General features: G+C 42.2%; 2 protein-coding genes across 5 annotated transcripts; one reads left to right on the forward strand and one right to left on the reverse strand.

Annotated features, from left to right (window-relative positions):
* The first annotated feature begins 380 nt into the window (after positions 1 to 380).
* Positions 381 to 9,925, forward strand: mpl (MPL proto-oncogene, thrombopoietin receptor). Of its 2 annotated transcripts, none has more exons than XM_062555464.1 (12): positions 381 to 516; positions 1,223 to 1,340; positions 1,625 to 1,806; positions 2,456 to 2,610; positions 2,693 to 2,843; positions 4,230 to 4,356; positions 5,583 to 5,743; positions 6,063 to 6,205; positions 6,319 to 6,478; positions 7,571 to 7,652; positions 7,825 to 7,906; positions 8,219 to 9,925. In XM_062555464.1, exons 1-12 carry the CDS (start codon positions 429 to 431, stop codon positions 8,681 to 8,683), a joined length of 1,914 nt encoding a protein of 637 aa, XP_062411448.1. In that variant the 5' UTR covers positions 381 to 428; the 3' UTR covers positions 8,684 to 9,925. The 2 variants fall into 2 exon arrangements, with proteins under 2 accessions (XP_062411448.1, XP_062411450.1); XM_062555466.1 differs by having other exon boundaries at positions 5,586 to 5,743.
* Positions 9,926 to 10,395: 470 nt separating this feature from the next.
* Positions 10,396 to 21,555, reverse strand: orc1 (origin recognition complex, subunit 1). 3 transcript variants are annotated; one of them, XM_062555461.1, is made up of 19 exons: positions 21,451 to 21,555; positions 20,120 to 20,226; positions 19,900 to 20,027; positions 19,635 to 19,807; positions 18,831 to 19,278; positions 18,309 to 18,555; positions 17,931 to 18,035; positions 17,338 to 17,403; positions 17,140 to 17,241; positions 16,180 to 16,429; positions 15,955 to 16,082; positions 15,396 to 15,497; positions 15,088 to 15,259; positions 14,576 to 14,683; positions 14,186 to 14,335; positions 13,593 to 13,712; positions 12,989 to 13,158; positions 11,732 to 11,819; positions 10,396 to 11,573 (listed from the first exon to the last, which is right to left on the reverse strand). In XM_062555461.1, exons 1-19 carry the CDS (start codon positions 21,460 to 21,462, stop codon positions 11,379 to 11,381), a joined length of 2,871 nt encoding a protein of 956 aa, XP_062411445.1. In that variant the 5' UTR covers positions 21,463 to 21,555; the 3' UTR covers positions 10,396 to 11,378. The 3 variants fall into 3 exon arrangements, with proteins under 3 accessions (XP_062411445.1, XP_062411446.1, XP_062411447.1); XM_062555462.1 differs by having other exon boundaries at positions 15,955 to 16,079; positions 21,451 to 21,554; XM_062555463.1 differs by having other exon boundaries at positions 21,377 to 21,546.
* Between the last annotated feature and the right edge of the window lie 71 nt (positions 21,556 to 21,626).

Genomic DNA, 21,626 nt, shown 5'->3' on the forward strand with positions numbered 1-21,626 from the left:
TGTGTGTGTGTGTGTGTGTGTGTGTGTGTGTGTGTGTGTGTGTGTGTGTGTGTGTGTGTGTGTGTGTGTGTGTGTGTGTGTGTGTGTGTGTGTGTGTGTGTGTGTGTGTGTGTGTGTGTGTGTGTATGTATGTGTGTGTGCGTGTGCGTGTGTGTGTGCGTGTGTGTGTTTTCTGAGGCCCTGCCTGGGTACTTGCCTCAATCCTCTCTGAACACACTTCCTGCTTGTCTGAGCCTTGCCTGATAGGGTTGCCTACACACACAGGCACAGACACAAACACCAACACATCTCTGTTATCACACCTTCAGTTCTCGCTCTCTCTCTCACACACACACACACACACACACATGCACACGCACACATGCAGTTGTTGATGAAACATGGGTCAATGAGCACCTGATTATAGCTCAAGTCTAGTGCCCACCACCATGTTGATCTGGATGGTTTTTGTCTGCCTGCAAACTTCTTGCATTTTGGCACAACACATTGGGTCATATGTGCAGGTATCGGAGAAAGGTAAGATATCTGTAACTAGAATGAATAAATGTAATCATTCATTTTTATATACACTGCTCACAAAAAGTTATAGAGATATCTGGCTTTCGGGTGAAATGTAATGTGCATAAACCACTGAAACACTGTTGGATGTGCGCATTCTAAAGTTTAGAGAAGGTCACATTAAGTTCACCTGTAGGTTACAGTGGATTTTAGGTTAATCCTGAAATTTCACCCGAAAGCCAAATCTCTGACTTTTTGTGAGTAGTATACTTTGTCCGTTATAATGGTTCATATGTTAAACTCATGACATGCAATCCTTATGTGAATATAGTTTATACGTATATCAAATATGCAGTTTGGCTGCTAATATTCTGCTTAGGCTTATGCAAACAAATTACTAGGCATTTTAAGTTCCCTTCTTACATCATAGTGAATTTAATGAACTTGACCTGAGATTGTCTTTCTCTTTTCACCAAATCACAGAAGTATTTACTACTGTACCTTCCAACATTTTGACAGGAATGGTTAGCCTCTAGATTGATGAATACATGCATTACATACAGTAGCAAATGGTTTAAACCTGTTGCTCTTCCCTGACACCATTGGTCATATAATATTTCTTATTCCTAGTGAAGCTTGCAAACGGATGTCAACTGTTGTCAGGTAATGATGCTGCAGTTCAGACAAAAGATAATTATCATGATGATGATATGTTTTTATACAGAACTCCAACTTTTGGCTTCAGAAAATGACCCAAAGTGTTTTACGCGAACTGATTATGACTTCACATGCTTTTGGGAGGCCAGGAGTGGACACTCTTACATATTTTCCTATGTTGATGAGTAAGTATTTATATGACTGTGCCAATAAATAGTGGTGACAATACTAGTGAACACTGAGAGGTAAACTAATGCTTGGCATCATTTTGTTCTAAACGAAAAAGACAGACAGAGATGGAGGAAAGAGAATGACTGGGCAGATTACTGTAATTCATTTCTCACAGCGCATAATTGTGCTTGTGAACTGTATATAAAGCCCATATCTCTTTGAATCACAGTGATGTGTTCATCACTGTGAGCACTCTGCATACGTACAGTAAACTCTCACTCGTGCTGTTCCTTCTCAGGGACTCAGAGAGTAAGTCACAATGCAATCTCACTCAGAGGACAACGTCAAGAGGCACCGTCCTACACATCTGCTCCTTCCCGCCCTCCCATGTTTTCCTCTACATCCCCATCGCCATCACGGTGGTGGATGCGCTCACCAATACCACAGTCTTCCAGCGGGAAGTAAATATAGAAGAAACAGGTGAGCAGAAAACAAAGTGAAGTGTAATAACTGAGCACATTTTCACGCTCAAGGCAACTAAAAGTGCCTTTTTTCCATCTTTGCTCCACTTCTCACCCTTGTAAGGTGTTCGGATCTGTGGGACCCGTTTTCAGTGTTTGCAAAAAGAAATTATGCATTTATTATTTCTTCAAACCATTGGCCTTGACTCATTTTCTGTGAGGAACATAACAAAAATACTTACTTTCAATGACTTTGCATGGTACTCACAAGGTAGCCTACTTTTCTCTCTCTCTCTCTCTCTCTCTCTCTCTCTCTCACACACACACACACACACACACACACAAAAAACAGGAAAGTCATTCATACGATCATACATGTGATCTCACAGAGATAAACGGCAAATAAGAACAACAAAAGATGTCTACTGCATATCATTGGTAATTGAGCTAAAGTAAAGTATTTTTACATACATTGTTATGGCTGTATTGATTTAAAAAGCCTCATAATGTGTTGAGTCCAGGCGTGGGCATTGGCCTAGTAACAAAAATATGAACCTTACAAGGGTTAAAAAAAATGAAAGTGTGTATCTACGCAGCATCATACTGGTCAAGACAATCTCTCTCTCTCTCTTTCTCTCTCTCTTTCTCTCTCTCTCTGTCTTGTACAGAATTACCATACCCTCCGAAGAACATCTCTGTTGAAAAAACTGGGAAAGCTGAGGAGCTTCTGGTGAGGTGGAAGGAAGAGGAAGGCAGGACGAAGAGTCAAGAGCAGTTTGAGATCCGATACTCCTCCCAGACACAGCCTGAGAGGAGAACAGTGGTATGGGACTTTGACACTCACACACACACTTTATCTTGCATTCTCTCAACTCCCCTATTAAGAGAAATGGCATGTCTTCCAGGTAGACCGTCCGGTTAGACTACCTAATGCTGTGCTGACATCTTTGGTCTCTGGAGAAGTGTGCTGTGTGCAGATGAGAGTCAAGTCCAGAAGGAAAGGATTCTGGAGTGACTGGACAGAACCTGTCATGGCCATGGTCCCTGAAAAAGCAGGTAAGCCTACACTGAGTAATGGCCCCAGCTGTGGCAGGACTGGCTGGGGCACCTGCACTGCACGCCGGCAACCCGGGTTCGATTCCTGCCCTGCATGTGGTCCTTTCCGGATCCCACCACAAACTCTCTCTCCCACTCACTTCCAGTCTCTCTTTCTACTATCCTATCCTGGGGCATAAAAGCCCTCCCCCAAAAAAGGCTACTGGGTAACTGCAGGCCATCAACCTACCTTTTCTGAGCAAAGCACTTGAAAAAGTTGTCTGTAATTGGCTAAATACCTTGCTCAACGAAAAAGGTATTCTCAAAATATTCCAATCAGGTTTTAGATCCAATCACAGCACAGGAACAGCCTTGGGTCTCTCTGACAGTGAGTGGAAGTGCAGCCGTTTTAACTCAAAAAGATGCAGAAAATTAATCCATGCCTTTATCATGTCTTTGATAGGAAATGACAAACCCACACACTCAAACTATTATTCAATCCAGTACATTGGAAAGTTCAACAATGATAAAAAACGAAAATATTCCTTTCACCACTGAGAAACATTGAGAAACGTATTGATTGACTCAGCTTTCAGTTGCAGTTTTGAAACTGTTGTGCAGACAGAAATAGAACTGTTGTTAAAATATTCATTGAGGTCTGTATTATATTGTTTATATAATAACTAATCTGATTGAATTTGATGGAAAATTACTCTTTTCCATCATAGATGTGGTGTACAACCATATGGAAACAATATTTTTGACATTGCAATATTGTACATATTTTAAAAGGGGTTATGAATGAACTCAAAAGGTTTCAAACTGTTATTCCAGAATGAAAAGGGAGTGGAAGAGCTATGTGTATGCTCAGCTTGCTTTAAGAACAGAGCTCTTTTAAATTTGGTTAGGCTCTTGTTTATAAGTCCGCAATTTCCATGGCCATGTCACATCCATAACGTTTCCATTAAAGGTTGATGCCACATACAGTGTTGATGCGATAATTTCCAATGTCTGTGCAAAGCTGCAATTTATGCCAATGCAAAGTGTGATGAACATATTGCAGGAGTGGATACTTTATTTTACCTCAAAGCCGATAAACATCTGTTTGCGGAATTCAGTCTCAACACATTTCATCTTAGTGTTTCCAATTGACATCTCAGAGATTTTTGGGCTGATCAAAACCACAGGAAGGCCTAAGTAGTAGCAAAATTGGGTGGGTGACGGATCAAAAAGGAAAAAAGTGTCTTGTGGGGCTACATGCACACCAAAATATTGCATTAGGCTGTGTGTACTCTGTGATACTGCAGATTACACTTCAAAACAGAACACTACATTTTCTTGTAGACCTGAAATAGCTGGAGTGTTGATGAGCCAGGTATGTAAATGTCATGAACTGATCTTTTGCAGAGGATACAGGGTTCCTGTGTTACACCTCCGACCTACGCACCATCCAGTGCCAATGGAACAAACAAGCCCAGAACAATGGCAGCATCAACGACGAAGAGGTCACCATCTTCTACAGAGAAAAAAATAGGTCAGAGTTCACAGTTATTGTCATCGTCAGAGTGGCTGTATTTCAATCACACAGTAGGGATGCAAAATCGAAACCTCAGCCAACAGCCAAATATGGTATCTTAAAATGACAAGATGTATCAGATCAGTGACTATTTTTCATTGTTTGTCAAATATATATTTCACGACACCACTTGAACACGACCTATTAATAACACTTATTACAACAATTTACTATGGACAGATATCTTGACCAAAATAGGAGATTCTTTATATGCTACAATTGTGAAGAAGAGAAAAGCAGAGAATTATCACAATTTTAATAAGAGTGAAATAAGAGTCAAATTTCCATCAAAGATAAGATTAGAAATATTTTCATCAAACATCCATCAACAAAAGAAGCAAACAACAAGTAGGCTATATGTTAATAATTATGAGCCTACAGTACCACAATTAAAATGATAACCATATGGAATTATGTCTACAACCTGTTGTGTTTTGGGAGCAAATAGAATAAATGTGCTAAATCTCTTAAATATTTCATATAGAGGTCTGATTTGAATGACACCATGGCTGAACAGTTAAAAAAAAACATAATTATCATTAGAATGAAGTCTGGCTGTTAGCAACGTGCACAGAATAAATTCCTGTGGTAACTTATGTGCCATCTCTTTTGTGAAACAAAGTCAAGGCTAAATTAATGCAGGATAACCAAAAAATCCCAGTTTAATCCGTTTGTGAAATAGGCCTACCCCTCTGTACCCTGGAAATCCAGAGTTCTCTCAAATGAGCGATGGTGCATGTTACTTTTACCCCAGGCATCGCGGGAAACCAATCAAATCGGTGTATCTGATATAGGCGGGCCAGAGGCGTGCTAAACTGATGACGACAGTGCTGCAACATTCAAAGTCATGTTGGTCGTAAGATTATGCAATTGCGTCGAAGTCTGGAATCAGTCAGAGTAAACATTGGTAGTGCAGTGAGATTTTCAAATGTTGCCTTCCCTCGAGTTGGGCCATTACATTATTCATGGCCAGCCCCTTAATCTGAAAGATTACCACCAGGGTCTGGATTTTCCAGGTTAACCCCTCTGGGCATTTGGAACACATGTGCTTGCACTCACAAAAAAGTGACAATGAAATTGGGTCCACTTTACAGGACCAGGTCTTGCTTCTCTCTAGAAAACAGAATGTCCATTGTCCAAGCAATAATGTCAGTTCTAGATGATGTGTTGTCTTTTACTACCAGCAGCACATGGGGAAATTGGACACTTTGTACTAAGAACCACAGAAGCACCCCGAGCTGCAGTTTTGATGGACAGTCTGGAGCCATCCAAGTCAGCCTCCACACGGGCTCTGGCCCACTCAATCGAACATTCTACACTGAAGAATTTACAGTGAACAACAGAAGTGAGTTCAACTTTATAGCCTTGCATAATACTTTCTATGGTCAAAGCAAAATCCTCAATAACATATGGAAGAAAGATACCTGTCCTGTATTGATAGTCTGTGGAAGGTGTATTTTCACAGATGCCCTATCTCAGTATGTAGCCTACAATGGGAAGATATTTTATCTAATAAAACACACACACAGAGACAAATAAATAAAATATTTGCGTTACCTGACAGAGCAACTTGATTATGACATGGCTAAATATTTAAAATCATGTCATTCGTGCTGGGGGCTTCCAAAGTGTGGATTGATTTGACCTCTTGTCTGTGTGCTCAGTTAAGACTGAACCACCGACAGCACTCCGGGCAGAGCCAGAAAGAGAGAGGCTTCATCTACAATGGGACTGTCCTTCTGAGATCCTTGCAAAGCACTTGATATATGAAATACGCTACCGCTCTGAGGATGAGAATGCCTGGAAGGTAAGGAGAAATGTATTCACTGAAAAATTATGGCCCAGACATCATAAATAAATTATAATAAAATCAGCAATGGTTTGCAAAACAAATTCACTTCAATTTCATTGTGGTCACAGCACTTTGTATGGAAGAGCCCAAAGACCAGTACATATCTACATGAGCAAGCAAGCAGTCAATACTTCATCCAAATCAAATCCAAGCCCAATGGTTCTTTCTACAAGGGAGACTGGAGTGACTGGTCTAGCATGTTAACTGTTGAAGAATCCTGGAACTATGGTTTGTACAGAGATAATGAGATGTAACTGTGGAGCTGCTTTGTGAGATTATGTGCATGCATACATGTTAAAAGGGATACGCAACTGGCTCACATCATATCTACAAGAACGGAGCTTCTACACCTCTACACCAACGTCCTTGACCTTTGGTGTTCCCCAGGGGTCAATCTTGGGGGCATTATTATTCAACCTCTATATGCTCCCACTTGGACAAATCATCCAAAATAATTTTATTTCATATCATAGCTCTGCATTATGACCAGTGGTGGAAAAGTCCAGCTTCAGCTGATTCTAATTAGCACAACTTTTCAGCTAGGTAGAGCAGCTAATTAGTGTGATCACCTGTGTCAAGTGCACAGGTAGAACATGGTTGGATTTTTACTTTCTGAAGCTGGACTTTTCCACCTCTGCAGATGACACACAAATTTACTTAGCTCTGTTGCCAAACGACTATGGTCCCCTTGATTCTCTGTGTCCATGTATAGAATTAATCAACACCTGGATGTCCGAATTGCACTCGTGGTGAGTAGTTTGTAGGTATGTTCCTTTTAAGTGCTGCGTTCTGCCCTTGGTTGGGCAAAGGGAGATTCGGGTGTGTAGGAAACCTGTCTTTCTCAACCAAATAGACAGTATTTGTTTAGGGATAGTTTTTGTTGGATGGTGGTCAGTGTCAGTGACGGCCCTGGGCATTAAGGTCTCCCCAAGAAAGGAAATATTGTGTGTGTGTGTGTGCACAGACGGGCCTACGTCAACGGCAACAGCTCTGGGTGTTTGAGAAGATCACTATCATTGGCTTGCTATATTAGACTGGCAAAGTCTATCTGTTAAGAACAGACCTGTATCTGTCTTTTAATTATTCCACCTGTTTTATATTTTCTTGTTAATTATCTTTTATTGTTAAATGATTTTACCTTGCTTTATGCTTTCCTTTTATGATCTTTTTCAATTGTTATTACTCTTTGCCCATCTATGCTTTTATCTGCTATTACTGTTAGTATTTTGATTATTTAAAGCACATTGAATGACCTCTGTGTATGAAATGCGCTATAAACTTGACTTGATTTGAAGGGAGCAGTACTGATTTTCTGTCCAGGCTTGGTGTTCATCGCGTGCATTCCACTTGCAATCCTTCTCCTATCGGCTGTGGTTGCCTCTGTGTTTTCACAGTACTTCAGGTTTGTTTCTGTTATTGCAGCATGTTCCTAAACCACCTTAACCAGAATGAGTCACTATCAGAGATCCTTCTACAGGAAACACAAACTCTCTAAATCGTCTTTTTTTAAATATGGTTCAGGCAGCTGAGTCAATTATGTTTTTGATTATAATAAATACACTTTTCTCCAATAGTAAAGTCAAACGGTATCTGTGGCCACCAGTCCCCAGACTTGACAAGATTCTGGAGAGTTTTCTAGCAGAGGGGCCTCAATGGGTGAGTAGTGCATTATTTTCTTGTGTTAAAACACTGTCACCCGCTGCATGATATTTATTGATTTCATTCTACAGACAGAAGACATGACATACTTCTCTAAATATGCAATCTGCAATATATTGTAACATATAACACAGAACAGGTTTAGCCTGCAGTATTCCTTTTTCTGTGTTCAACAATGTTTTCACAGTCTAATAACTAATTTAGCAGAAATCTGTCTGCTCTTCCCAGTTGATTGTAACTGCAGAAATAACTCTGCAACAGAATTGCAGGCTTCATTTACAAATATGTACAATTATTTCCTGTTTTCAGGAACCCACATTCAGCATTAAGCAGTGTGATGATGAAACCCCTGCTTCAGTGGTGGAGATACTGTCTGACAACCCTACCAGTTCTGACACCATCCAGGGGATCACAGTCTGCACCTCTGGCCTTGAAACAGGCTCCTACAGTCGGGTTCCTCAGAAAGAAGAAGGTGGTCCAGTGGTGGAGGGTTGTCTGGAAGCAGGCCGTGACTATGTAACCCTGACCACCGAAGTCATCCCTTGTCTCCACGGCAACGAGTATGTGTACGGCGACATATCGGTTTCGTGCTCGGCGGAGGTGCAATGCCACTGCACAAACACACAAATCCACACTTCCCCTGTCTCAGGCCTCACCGCAACCAGCATCTTCAACCACTCGTATCAGCTACTCCCAGAGCGCGAAGATGGCTGCGAGAATGAGAACCTCACGCATTACACCAACCTAGATGCCGCAGTTACGGGCACTGCCTGAAGCCTTCAGACAGAGATAAAGAGATCAGATGCACAGAACAGTGTGAACTGGACAGAACAGCCACGCACATCCATTGCAAAACATTTTTTTTTCTCTGTGGCTCTGCCATTAAAGGCTGTTGCAACATGCACCAGGTATAAGCAGTCCAATTACAGCGAGTCCTAAATCATCAGTAGGCCTACACTCGAAGAAGACAACCGTCTGGCGTAAAGAGTGATGCTGAGTTCCAGATACTTTCACACAATGATTACTGAGGGAATGAGGCCCTACATGCAGACTTGTTGAAGTCCAGAACCTTTAAGTGATAGGCCTCCTTAAAAACATGATTGGGGCCAGACTCTCAGTTGTCCAGCATATTGTATCAGAGGTGGAAAAGTCCAGCTTCAGAAAGTAGAAATCCATGTGCTGGACTTTCACTCTGCATTGTGTAAAGTAGTTGTACCCACAGGGAAAGCAGTGTAAATAGGAGGGGGACTCTTGAAACAGTACTAGCCTACATATACAAGTATAAATATATTTTAATGCTTATACTGTTTGTTGTGTTTTGCAGTGTTTGTGATGCAAGAAATGTCATGTGATTCAGCAACATTTAAATAATCTGTGTACATATTCTTCTTGCAGATATTGTCAGAACAACCGTGTATATTGTTAGAAGGACAAAATCCCTGAGCACTGGCTGTTTTCGGACAAATATATCAGACTTCAAAAGTTAAGATCACACACACTGGTATAATATCATGGATTGTTTATTTAGAGCGAATGGCACATTTAGCTGTCAGCGTCTTCAGGTTTGCTCTATTGTGATGATCTTTGATATTGAACAATGCAAAATGTGTTATTCTACTGTAAGTGTACCCTTCTTTCTTTTTGTGGAAAAACATGCAGAAAACCCATGGTAAACAGCTATAGTCATCAGGTACTATTAATGCACAAATGTGAGGCCCAGAACCAAACTCAGGACCATGGGAGACAGGGCTTTCTGTGCTGCTGCCCCGCGTCTATGGAATGCCCTCCCTGACACCTTGAGGGCACCACAATCCATTGACTGTTTTAAAAAAGACCTAAAGACATTTCTTTTTAGCAAAGCTTTTGGTCCCTTTTAGATGTTCTTAAACCTTTTTCTTTTTCCTCTTTTTGTTTTCTTTTTAATGAAATTGCTCATCTTATTTTTGTTTTTAACCTGTAGCACTTTGAGATCTCTGATGTAAAGTGCATTATAAATAAAATGTATTATTATTATTATTATGTATTCTTAATACAGCAACTGTTGACGACTGTTTATATAATAACAACTGTAACAAAAACTATGCAGGTACAGTTAGGAACAAAATTATTCATACTCCTGGCAAATATTGATTTGATGTTTTTCTTCACTTTGTTCTGACTGAGAACGACACGGTCACATGCCAAAATGTAAGACAATGTGGCAGAAACATGGAATCAGAAAAAAATAAAAAATAATTAATGGAAAATGGCATGCCCAAAAAATGTAAATGTTCATATTGTTCTAAAATGTTCATATTGTTCTCTGTTAACCATTTCTGGCCTTGTTTGGCTGTTGTGTAGTTTAATGGTCCAATGCTGCCTATTGGGACAGGTAATCTTGGCAGACTGCCTGATCTTTTCCTCCAGAATGTTGACGTTGCTAACTGTATGTATTGTTTTAAACTGTATAAAAGTGTTACCTTCTTGATTCCAATTAAAAGCCATCCTTCCAAAACTCAATCTTTATTAAATTCACAAATACATTTACATACATACATTTAAAAAATTGCTTTGAGAATAAAAGCACAAGTATCAAGCAAAAGAATTCAAGACAGCGGATGCAAATCCAAGACAAGACAAGACAGCACAATCACCTATACCCTATTAAAATACTGAACACTGTTCTTAATACACACGGGGAAGACTTACTCTCCCTTTCTAAAAATAATTTAAAATAAAAAATAAGTCAAACTGTCAAAATAGGCCCCAAGACCATTCACAGTTTTACATAATGTTTCTAGTGACATGATTTTCAGTTGAAGGGTTAACGGCAAACAGTTCGAACAGTATGCATCACATTACTGGTCTCAAAAACTGTGAGAATTCTCAAAATTAAAACCTTTCTTTTTAAAAAAAAGCCAAACCCGCAGGGGACCCACACGAAAAACATGACTCACTCAAAAAACCTCACATTCAGAGACCATACATTAGTCACATGTATCATACCACTTCAATTCTGTGAAACTCAACATGGCTCACCCTTTAAGACTTTTTCCTGCACTTACCACCCAGTGTCCTCTAGAGGGGGTCAGTGAGGAGACTTCAATGGTGAGGCCCAGGAGACCCCATGATGCAGCCACAGACAAAGGATTAACTGGAGCTCATATTTGGACGCGAGTGGAAAAAGATCTGTTACCTGCAGCATTGAAGTCTTTTAAAGTGTACTTAGTTTTTTGGCAATAAAACATGCCATCCTGACTGATAAGAATGCCTAGGATAATGGCTACTTCAAGTGCTCAGTCTAAATCTCACTCATCCGACAGGGCTCAGAGCTGAGTTGAGCGTAGTCAGTAGACACAGGTGAGTGAAGCTGTGTGAGGGCTGGATTTCAGGTGAGCGCAGTCCCGTCAGGCTTAAGGTCACACAGAGCGCTAAGCCCAAGTTCGTCCCAGCACCCTCAAGCTCAAGCCACGGGGAGCGGGCCAGGCGGTCAGTCGGCCTTGAGGGCGTAGAGCACGTCGTCCTGGCTGACGTTGAGGCGCACGCGCAGCAGCAGGTCCAGCCGACTGGGCTCCAGGAGCAGGAGGCGGCACGCGCCCAGACGCTGGCACACCGCCTGCGACTCGGACACGCTGACCGGCGGCAGCCCCTCCACACGGCACAGAGCCTGGTGCTGCACAAAAACCTGAGGGGAGGGGAAGGGGGGTGGGGGGGTTACAGAGGGAGAAAGAGGAGTTCAAGCATTCCCTTCAAGAGTAATAATCACAACAGTAAACCATTTGAATCTGCTTGAGCCCTACATACAGTAGGCACAATGACTTCGGCGGTGCAGTGATCTCTAACCTGTTGGAACGTAGCCTCCTCCAAACCGAGGCGTCGGAACTCTGCGATCACGGCCCTAAGGAAGAGCTGCTCTTGAACGGATGCACACCTGCAGGGCAATCGGCCATACATGAGATTAGATGCCATTACAGTCACACATCACACACACACACACACACACCACACACACACCACACACACACCACACACACACCACACACACACCACACACACACACCTTGAAGATCTAGAGAACAGTGTGGACTAGTTCTGTCCAAATCAATTCCATTTAACTTTACTTTGATTCAAAAATGAAACGGTTTCATGTCCACTTTAACATCAGACTTAAGACATACTCAATATTTAATTCCAGTTTAGAAATGAATTTCCCAAACCAAGTTCCCAGTAGTCATTCGTCTTCCCTTAATTTCCCGACTATTAGCCGCGGCTTATACATTGATTTTGCAACATGTCTTCAGCTATGAGGTTAATACACAGGGACAGTTAATATGGTATCAATATGGTTTTGTTTCTTTTAACTTAGCATAAAACACTGTCCCGCGGCTTATACACAATGCGGCATTGGGGTTTGGGTAAAAATAAAGAAAGCACTTCATAAGAATATATTATGACAATTATGTATTGACATACTATGCCAAGAATGGCCGTCTCTAAAATACATCTCCATAAGATACAGGAGATCACCGGCACATACAATCTACTCACTCCGTAGAGATGAACAGCCTTGGGTGGCTAAGTACAATATTGCCACCTGCTGTCATTCCATGTCAAATCAGGCAAAATCTTAAGTCTAAAGTGGCATTCACACCAAGAACCATAACGATAACTATAACTATAACTATAACCAGAGAGGATTAAAGCGGCAAGTAATGAAGGATCTTTGCTGTAACCATAACTTGGTAAAACGATTTTGACTCAATTCAACATTGGCACTTGGTACACTAAATGCCCATACACTGAGCTACTTTTACATAGATTTTCAAGTGCCTTCCACAGATACCATATTAATCCTATGAAAATTATACTACTTGGGTGGCGAAGTACAATATTGACCATCTGACCTCCTGTGTGGTCCAAAGTTAGCCTCTCCATTCTTTTCTGCGGTGTTCTGAAAAAAGTTAATTAGCTAAAACTAGCCGACCGGAGGACTGAGCACACGGCAGAAGAAAATACATTTCTAAAAAGGGACATGGCGAAACATGGTGAATACCAGTCTTTATGTTGAAACAAACTCTCAAATATAGATATGAACTTCACCTGATGGCAGTTATGTAGGCGGACGAGAACATTTCATCCAGTGCTTGCATCACATGACTCATTCCAACCAATCCCGTGCCGCTCTTGGGATTGGCTGAGAATTCACAGATTTCTGTGGACCGGCGGCAGATATCCAAGCAGCGCCTGGCGTCACCTGACAACGCGGCCACCTGAGAGACAACCGGTCAGAATCATTGTCAAGTCTTGACATGGAAACACAGTTAGGCTATACATCATTGCATTTAATGACAGTGGGTTCATGTTTCAGCCATATAAGGCAAGTCCATCTTAAGACAACACACTATACTAGTGGACATTTGATCTCAGTGAAGGTTAAGTTTAAAGACTGTTCTGCAGCCATGAATCTTTTTTTGTTCAAACTGGCTACAGCCAATATCATTGACAACATTCAATCCCGATAAACTCTAGTTACCAAATTAAATCGGAAAACACCACTAACGAATAAGGCTATTAGGAATGAAAACTCTGGTGCAAACATAGCTCTTATCTCTTAGCCTTCCAGTTTCCAGAAATCGCATTGGATAGGCCACTATTCACCACAAACTACTGTATGTTCTGACCAAGAGCAGTAAAACGTGCTTGCCTTTCTGGACACCAGCTGGAGGGCATCCTCCTCAAATGCCCGCACCCTGTTCAGCCTGGAGGCAATGATCTGCTGCAGCTGCTTAAAGGTGTACGGCTGGAACGACATCCGAGTGAGGCCCTAAGACAGAAACACACATGTATACACGGTCACGGGCACACACGGACACATGATAAAAGAAACAGAAATTCAGCGGGTCATTCTGTCGCAAATCAGACCAGGAAAATGGTCGATCTACCCAGGTAAAGAGAGAGGTACCTTAGTGTCATGGAAAACCCTGGCTTTTGTGTCAACAAACTTCCCTAACCAACGAACCTCACATCATAGAGCAGGGAATCAAAATTCCCTTCTGATGTTACAAGTCAACCAGTTACACAAACAAACTCTACATTGAAAGCCATGATGTCTTTGGGCCTGTCAGCTACCCTGAGTACCGTCATTTCCCAACTATTAGCCGCGGCTTATACACCGATAGTTTGACAGTTAACATGGTATTAATATGACTTAACTTGCATAGAGCACTGTCCTGCGGCTTATACACAATGCGGCTAATACACCGGAAATTACTTCACAGCAGTTTAGAGATGCCCTACCAGGCGACTGGCCACGCGGTTGATCATGATTCTCTCTGGAAGATCCATGGTGTTGGCAATGGTCAGCACTACCAAACGAGCATGGCGACGTGTTGGCCAATCAAACAGGTTGTACATCACATTCTGCTTCCTGGTCCACAACAAGTCCAGCTAAATAAAAGTGTTTGTCAGTTGTTAATACATACCCAAGTACAACCATAATAGCTCTTCATGCATTTATATCAGACATCAACTAAATACAACAATAACATACTGCTGAAAAGATCGCAATTATCTTTAGTAATCTAAGCACACATTTCAAGTACATTTTATTTCATAAATTTGTCTTCAACACTGACTATGCCTGAGAAGTCACAGTTGCCATATCAGAATTGTTCCCATATGTCTCACCTCATCGACCAGTAGGACAGTAGTCTCTTTCTTGGGAGCAGGATTACTGAAGCGTTTCTCTAAAAGACTGGCTGCATGGTCCGGCGTGACCTTCTGATTGGTGAGTTTCTGTTGGGTGATAAAAAACATGTTCGCTTTCAGCATCATTTGTGTGCATTCACATGACCGCCATTAAAATCAAGCAAGTAAATGCTACATGCTTCTTGTTATTACTCTCATGATCAGATTTACGCCAAGAATGATTTTTTTTTCAAGGTTAACATTAAATAGTCTTTATTTGGCTAGTGAAGTTGCTGAGGGCTTTGCCATGTTTTTGACCTGCATGTTATAGACATGAAAACCATTTTCAGATTTCATGCTTTTCCAGTTCTGTTCAACAGGAGATATGCAACTTCAAAAAAGGTCATTGCAACACATTCCTGCATGTCATCTTATATTGTTGACCTGCAAATGTCAAAGCCATGGCAGTGGAGTCAGACCATATCAAAGTGCTGTGCCTTTTTGACCAGTACCTGCAGAATCTGGACATAGGCTTGGTGCGGGTCGGTCATCTTCATGCCATTGATCTCAATGAAACGGAACTGTGGGATCTCGTCCAGATCCGCTGCCTGCTGCAGTGAGCGGATGGCCTCATGCACGGTGGCCGTCTTCCCGGTGCCCGGCACTCCAGAGATGTACATGCACCTGTCAGTCGCAAGAAACACGCACGCCGCATGGTCAAAAAACAGCTTTGAGATGATCAAAGAAATGATTGTGAGGAGTAAGACAGAGCCACACAACATCAACACAAACATTACAACTACACCTAAAGCAGTCTTACCCTCCAGTGCCATCGATGACCTTGCTCTCCACAAAGTTATAGATGTCCTGGAACTCCTGCTCCCGACACGGCAGAGATTCAGGGACTGAAGACACGTGCAGCCTAGGAGCAAGAGACAGAGTTGTCAAATACAAATATATAAGGCATTTAAATGGCAAACTGTTAAAAACAAGTGATTATTTGCTATAGTCACATATCTGAGTGTATAAGTTATCACTAATAAACAACTACACTCTAACTACACTAATGACTGTCTCAAATTGACTACTTCCGTGAGTACACTTTCGTGCAGTACCCTATGTGCCCTGTGTGTTTACTGGCAAAGTGTGCACATTTCAACAGAATAGTGTCGTCTCATATCAAACGCTAACCTCTGTGCACTTCACGGAAATGACGATCGTAACATTCAATTGGATGAGTATAACCGTACCTTCATTCTTCATTACAACTGAATTACAGAATTAGTTGTATTATTTCAGAGCTACAGCTCAAATGACATTACAAGTGGCTATATATATATATAAATATATTTGCACTACATTGGGAAAACATTCCTCACCTTGCACGTGCTTCTTCCAAGACATTCCCTGGCGTTTTGGCAGGCTGACTCCGGCTAGGGATGACGGGCGTTGCATGACGAGGTGTTTTCGGTGTTCTCGGTGTCCGTGGGGTAGTGGGAGCAGTCTGCTGGACAACAGAAATTCACATTATGAGAAAGGCTCATCATTCACATCTCGGACACTAATGAGGACATGGCGATCAGCCACAGCTGTTGATGACCCACCTTTTTGCTGGGAGTCTTCCGTGGGGTCCTGGTAGAGGAACGTGTTTTTTCTGTGGCCTGCGGGGTGCGAGACCCAGTCAGCCTTCGGGTCTTGCGAACTATCACAACTTCATCGTCACTCTCCACTTTTGCATCTACTTCCTCATCGCTGCTGCTGTTGAGGTCGATTTTCGATGGAACGAAGGCATCGTCATCGCCGTCATCACCGTCCTCACTGTCTAACCTCACTACATCACGCTCCTCAACACCACTGAAGAAACATTGAAATCATATCAGCATACACCAATGACAAAAGTAAAAGAACTGAACCTTCCTAATGAACTACTGCAAATAAACAACTCCCATAACATAAGGAGCATGGATATCTGCATCTACCCGCTTAGAAGCAAGTCATTGTTTAGCATGACAACTATTAACATATAAGAGTGAGTTACATTGCGTTGTATAGATTACATCCTGTTCCTGTGCACTTCCAAAGTTCTCAGTATCTCGTTTTAAATATCAGGGCCCTCAGAAGTCTACCAATAAAGTGTGGAGCTACTTTGAGTCTCATAAATGGTGTAAAACAGTGATTTATTTGCATGGCTAAGCCGATGCCCGAGGCACCCCCATTGAAAACCTGTTGGTAGCATCGGCTAACTAGTGGCAGATTTCTGAGTGTAGGGGGCAGGTCGAGATCAGCTCTGAGACAAACATTCACACTCGGTATCATGTTTCAACACACTTTAAGTCAATATCACACCGGAATTCTCCTTTAAGGAGGAGTAAATAGAGTGTCATCTCTATGGACATATAGCTATGGTTCCCTTCCTAACATTTAAAATGCAAAGGTCTACACACCTTTACCTTTACCGTCACCACACTATACAGTATACTATATGCGTGCAGGTATTTAAAATTCCTCAACAAAACAAGACTGCACATCAAATTAATACGGTGGTGATGGATCTAGCTACTTACAGTTGTTTCCTGATTCGCGAGGACACCAGCTGCGCACACTTCCTCCTGGAGCGAGGGGTGGCTGCAGTCTGGACAGGAGAGTCCTCGTGTTCCTCCTCCGCTCTGACAGGAGAGAGAGGAGAGGGGAGAGAGGTCAGTAAAGCAGCCATCACACAGAGGGGAGAGCCACTGGGGATCAGACAAGTGAAAAGCACTCACAGCACGGACAGCGACGGCTCCCGCAGGAGATCAGAGGAGCTCTTCCTCTGCGAAGGGGTCCTTGACCTGAGAAAGAGGAGGTGGAAGAAAACAAAATGAATATACTCACATGTTATCGCTATTCTTCTCTTCCTCTACTCAACAGGGAATTCCAGCATTTTTTTTTACCTGGGTCCCTATTTCTATGGAGTCTAACTACTTCCATTAGGGGTAAAAACAATGAAGATATGTGAGGTTTCTTTAGCTAGCTGAATACTGAACAGATTTTTGTTGTTTTTACTCATAATGAAAGCACCTACAGACATCTAAAAATAGAGCTCTGGTTGAAAAAATGCCAGAATTAAATCCGTTTTCAAGAACCTGCACCCTGGTGTCTTAGTGAAGTGGACTACTGGGATACCCAGAATGGCAAGTCCGTGACTGGGAGAAAAACTCATACGAACATACAATTTGCACTTAAGAACCTGCACCTGGTGCCTTGGAAGAATGGAATGGTGTGATGCCTCAAGAGCATGTTTCAGGGGGTGAATGCCTGGGAAACAACACTGTGATATGCCCCACTGCACAGACACCCAGAGAGGACTCCCACTCACTGCCTCCTCAGACTGCCTCTCCTGGGAGTAGCCCTTCTCCGCAGTGGGGTTGGAAGCGCCGTCACTCCCTCATCAGCAGAATCCTCCAGGGGACATACCCCTAGACTGAATATTTGGACATGTGTTTGGACAATTTTGTCTTTGCCCTTCTCTGCAATGGGAATGTATTAGAGCTGACAGTGTATGGTCCCTCCATTTTACTAGACTAGGAAAATAGGGCAAATACAGCTTAAAAACTACCCCAAACTCGATCCACAACACTGCATGTCATTAAAAGCACTAATGAGGATACAATTCAATTTGAATGTGATTTTGCATTATTTTTACATTTGTTTCTTCCTCTGTATGCCAAATCTCTATGTGTCCATCACCACCCACCTTGCTAAATCCTGCTCGTCCACAGCAGTAGGTGTGGGCTTTTCAGGACTCTGGCTAAGAGGCTGAAGGGAGAAGTCGTCGTCGTCCTCCTCCTCCTCGTCTCTGGAGGACGGCTGTTTGATACCGAGGGGAGTCAGGCGTATGGTGAGCTTCAAAGCACGTGGAGGAGAGGTGGTGAGCTCCTGGGCCAGGTCATCATCAAGGAGCTCTCCCAGCACGTCGTCCCTGGTCATCTTCTTACCTGGACCTGCACACACAAACACCAGTCAATAGAAAGCCGACATGCAAGGACATGTATTGGTCAAAACATCTCAGGCCTTCTGGCTAATCCAAGGATTAAGATTTCCTACACATCCAGGATGTTTCGCTGTCTGCTGTACAGAAATGACCATTTCACTAGCAATGTCATAGAACGTTAAACTTTTAGCATATATAATTATTGTGGCCTGAATACGTGCATTTTTCGAGTGTGACCTGTGACTACACTGCAATTAATGATGGTGGAGGAGGGCTGCGACTCACTGCTGAGCTCCAGCTTCTTGCGGATTGCTGGCTCGGAGGCGATCCGCCCGCGCCTCTTCCCGCTCAGCAGCTTGGAGGCCGACAGTTTGGAGGCCGAGTGAATGGACTCGGCCTCGCGGCTGTTCCTCCGTCCCGTGCTCATGCAGCCGCGCTTGTAGGGAGTTTGGCTCGTGGCGGAGCTGGCCCGCTTCATCACCACGGGGTCCGGCGTGGGCAGCGCGCGCGGCGTGGTGCCCCGAGCTTTGGGGGTGACGGGTGGCGTTAACGTGGGACTCATTTGCACGGGTGACTGGAGCATCTGCTTGGATGGAGGACTCGTGGCATTCTGGAGTGGTTTCATGAGGTCTGGATCGAACAACTTGAAGGCCTTGGTGTCCCATGTCAGCTTGACAAAGAGAGTGTCTTGACTGGCGTCAGGGAAAGGGAGCTCCCCTGGAATGTGCTTCACCTGTGGATCATTTAAATAACAGACACAGAGAACCTTTTAATAATAATTTCAGAAAACTTCTAACAAATACCCCATTTTACCATTATGTCCCATGATTCTTGACTACAGACCATGTTGAATAATTGTATCATTTCTAAGTTGAGAGAATCAAAGTTTACTACTCGAATGCACTTCATCAGCAGCATTTGACACTGACAAACCGAGAAATGTAGCAGATACAGCAACACAGTATTTGCTACCACGGAGATCATAATGACTATTTCTTTGACCGAGGAGTACATTTTAGATAGCGTGTTTTTAAGCAATGCAGACAAGACATGCGGCAAATGTATGGCATTGCCATTTTCTTAGCTCACCTCAACTGTGCCCAAGATGGTCTCTGCATCCACCTCACTGTCACATGAGGAGTGATTATAGTAGAAGACCTCCTGAGCATGTGCAGACCTGCTGAGCAGCTTTCTTTTGTTATGCGGCACCTCGCAGTAGCGTATGTACCACTGCACTTTTGCCTTCTTCACCGTGCCATCCGCTGGAAAGCAATGTAAATACAGAGCGAGTCAAGATATTTTCCACCTATGAGGAAAGCACTTTTGTGTGATGTGATATGACAAAAACTGTTACCATCACTGAACAACTTCAGAAGCTGAGCGACATATGGGTTGTCGTCGTCATCACCTTCAATGAGAATGTACTGGCCCAAAGTCACAACGGTGTCTACAGGTTTTCCTTCCACTTGAATAATCAACGATCTACAAAGTGAAGTGTACAAAATACTTTAGTCTTCACGGTTTCCATGGCAAAACTGTGTGCAACGTTAGACAATAGGTAACTTTAAACATACTCATAAAACTGTGTGTTCAATCTTCTATCAACACTGATGGGTCTACTTTTCCATTTGTAGCTCCTCTTCACTCGTAGCCTTGTTAAATATCGGCTCATGTTGCAAACCTACAAGATAAAAGAATGCTGTTACAAACACTGTGTGAAACACAATGCTACTTTCCAATCCCTAGACAAACAGATAATTATCTTAAACATTAGCCTTTAATAAGTGTAATATGTTGACTGGTACAAATTAATTTCATGCTCATAGCAACAAACAAACCATAAAAAAACATCTTACTTAAACTAATGTTTTATTCCGTAAAACAACCATCTTTATCAACGTGGGTCATTCCACGTCAAATCAAGACCGAATCCAGGAAAACGGTTGGAAAGAGTGATATGGAGGGCATGCGTCAATCAGCATTTTATCTATGCAATACCAATCTTGAGCCAATATGTGAGGCACCGACAGCATATGAACATGAATAAATGAAGGATTAAACTACGTAGGTGTGGTTACAGTTTCATAGAACTGGCATGTGGGTTAGCTAGTAGGATCCAGAACTGTTCAATGTGTAATCATTTAGTATATACACTTTCAATGTCCTTTCAATGTTCAATGTTTCTTTCATAGATGAAAACACTGTAGTTAATTGTAGTTACATTGTAACGTTGTACATTGATACGTTGTACCACCGCGTCTTCATTCTTGCTCAAGTATTCTGACTCAACTAGTTCCTGGGAACCCTGCTACTTTGTACACTAAAAGCCCATACATTAAGATACTTCAACAATGGTTAAAAAATGTTAACGTTAATGTCTAGTCATACTGAACCGAACACGTTTGTCTTCAATGGTTTGAGCTGGCCATGCCCATGAGTAATACGTTTATAGTAATAATAATATAGGTTTTACGAATGGATTAATGCCTAACTTAGACATAACTTTCCCGATAACTTTCCCGTCAAACTTAAGTTATATCAAGGGCTGAAAAATATTAAGATTGGATTTGAGCTTATATTTTACAGGCCATGACGAGTTGTTTTGAGCGATAGAGACGGTTTAAACAAAATCTAAACCGGTGCAACAACAACCTTAACGTTATCTTAATTGACAATTAAAGACTACAATCTTTCAAAACATTCGCCAGGTGTATTTTACTAAATATGATCATTTAACAGCCATATAGTGTCAAATACCGTAACGGTTAGTGGTTATCCTAAAGTTAGCTGGCTAGCTTGGACAAACAAAGTTGATCAGGAAAAGTACTTACAGTTACAACGTATGTGTCAGTCGGTTAGTGCTGCTAGATACCACGACTAAATATTACAAAACGTTTTCATTCACCTCAAGTGGCATCCACGGGTAATTTTGTTTAGTTGAATAGTTGAACCTTACACTTTTCAGTGAGCTGCTGGTGTCATTTAAACTCAGAGGATACCACACTGGATTTTCGCGCGAAGATTACATCCACCTCTGATCTGATTGGGCATGAAGAATCCGTACCCGCCCCCTTGCGTACA

This window comes from Sardina pilchardus, chromosome 15 (genome assembly GCF_963854185.1).
Source record: "Sardina pilchardus chromosome 15, fSarPil1.1, whole genome shotgun sequence".
NCBI lineage: Eukaryota > Metazoa > Chordata > Actinopteri > Clupeiformes > Clupeidae > Sardina > Sardina pilchardus.

What these genes read in the sequence shown, in the direction of transcription:
- mpl (XM_062555464.1), top strand. Translation starts at nt 429, where the DNA reads ATGTTGATCTGGATGGTTTTTGTCTGCCTGCAAACTTCTTGCATTTTG. An exon ending in CATGGTCCCTGAAAAAGCAG is followed by an intron (nt 2,844 to 4,229) that starts GTAAGCCTACAC and finishes GATCTTTTGCAG; the next exon opens with AGGATACAGGGTTCCTGTGT. An exon ending in ATTTACAGTGAACAACAGAA is followed by an intron (nt 5,744 to 6,062) that starts GTGAGTTCAACT and finishes CTGTGTGCTCAG; the next exon opens with TTAAGACTGAACCACCGACA.
- orc1 (XM_062555461.1), bottom strand. An exon ending in AGAGGCAGTCTGAGGAGGCA is followed by an intron (nt 17,404 to 17,930) that starts GTGAGTGGGAGT and finishes CCTCTTTCTCAG; the next exon opens with GTCAAGGACCCCTTCGCAGA. An exon ending in GTCATCGATGGCACTGGAGG is followed by an intron (nt 15,260 to 15,395) that starts GTAAGACTGCTT and finishes TGCGACTGACAG; the next exon opens with GTGCATGTACATCTCTGGAG.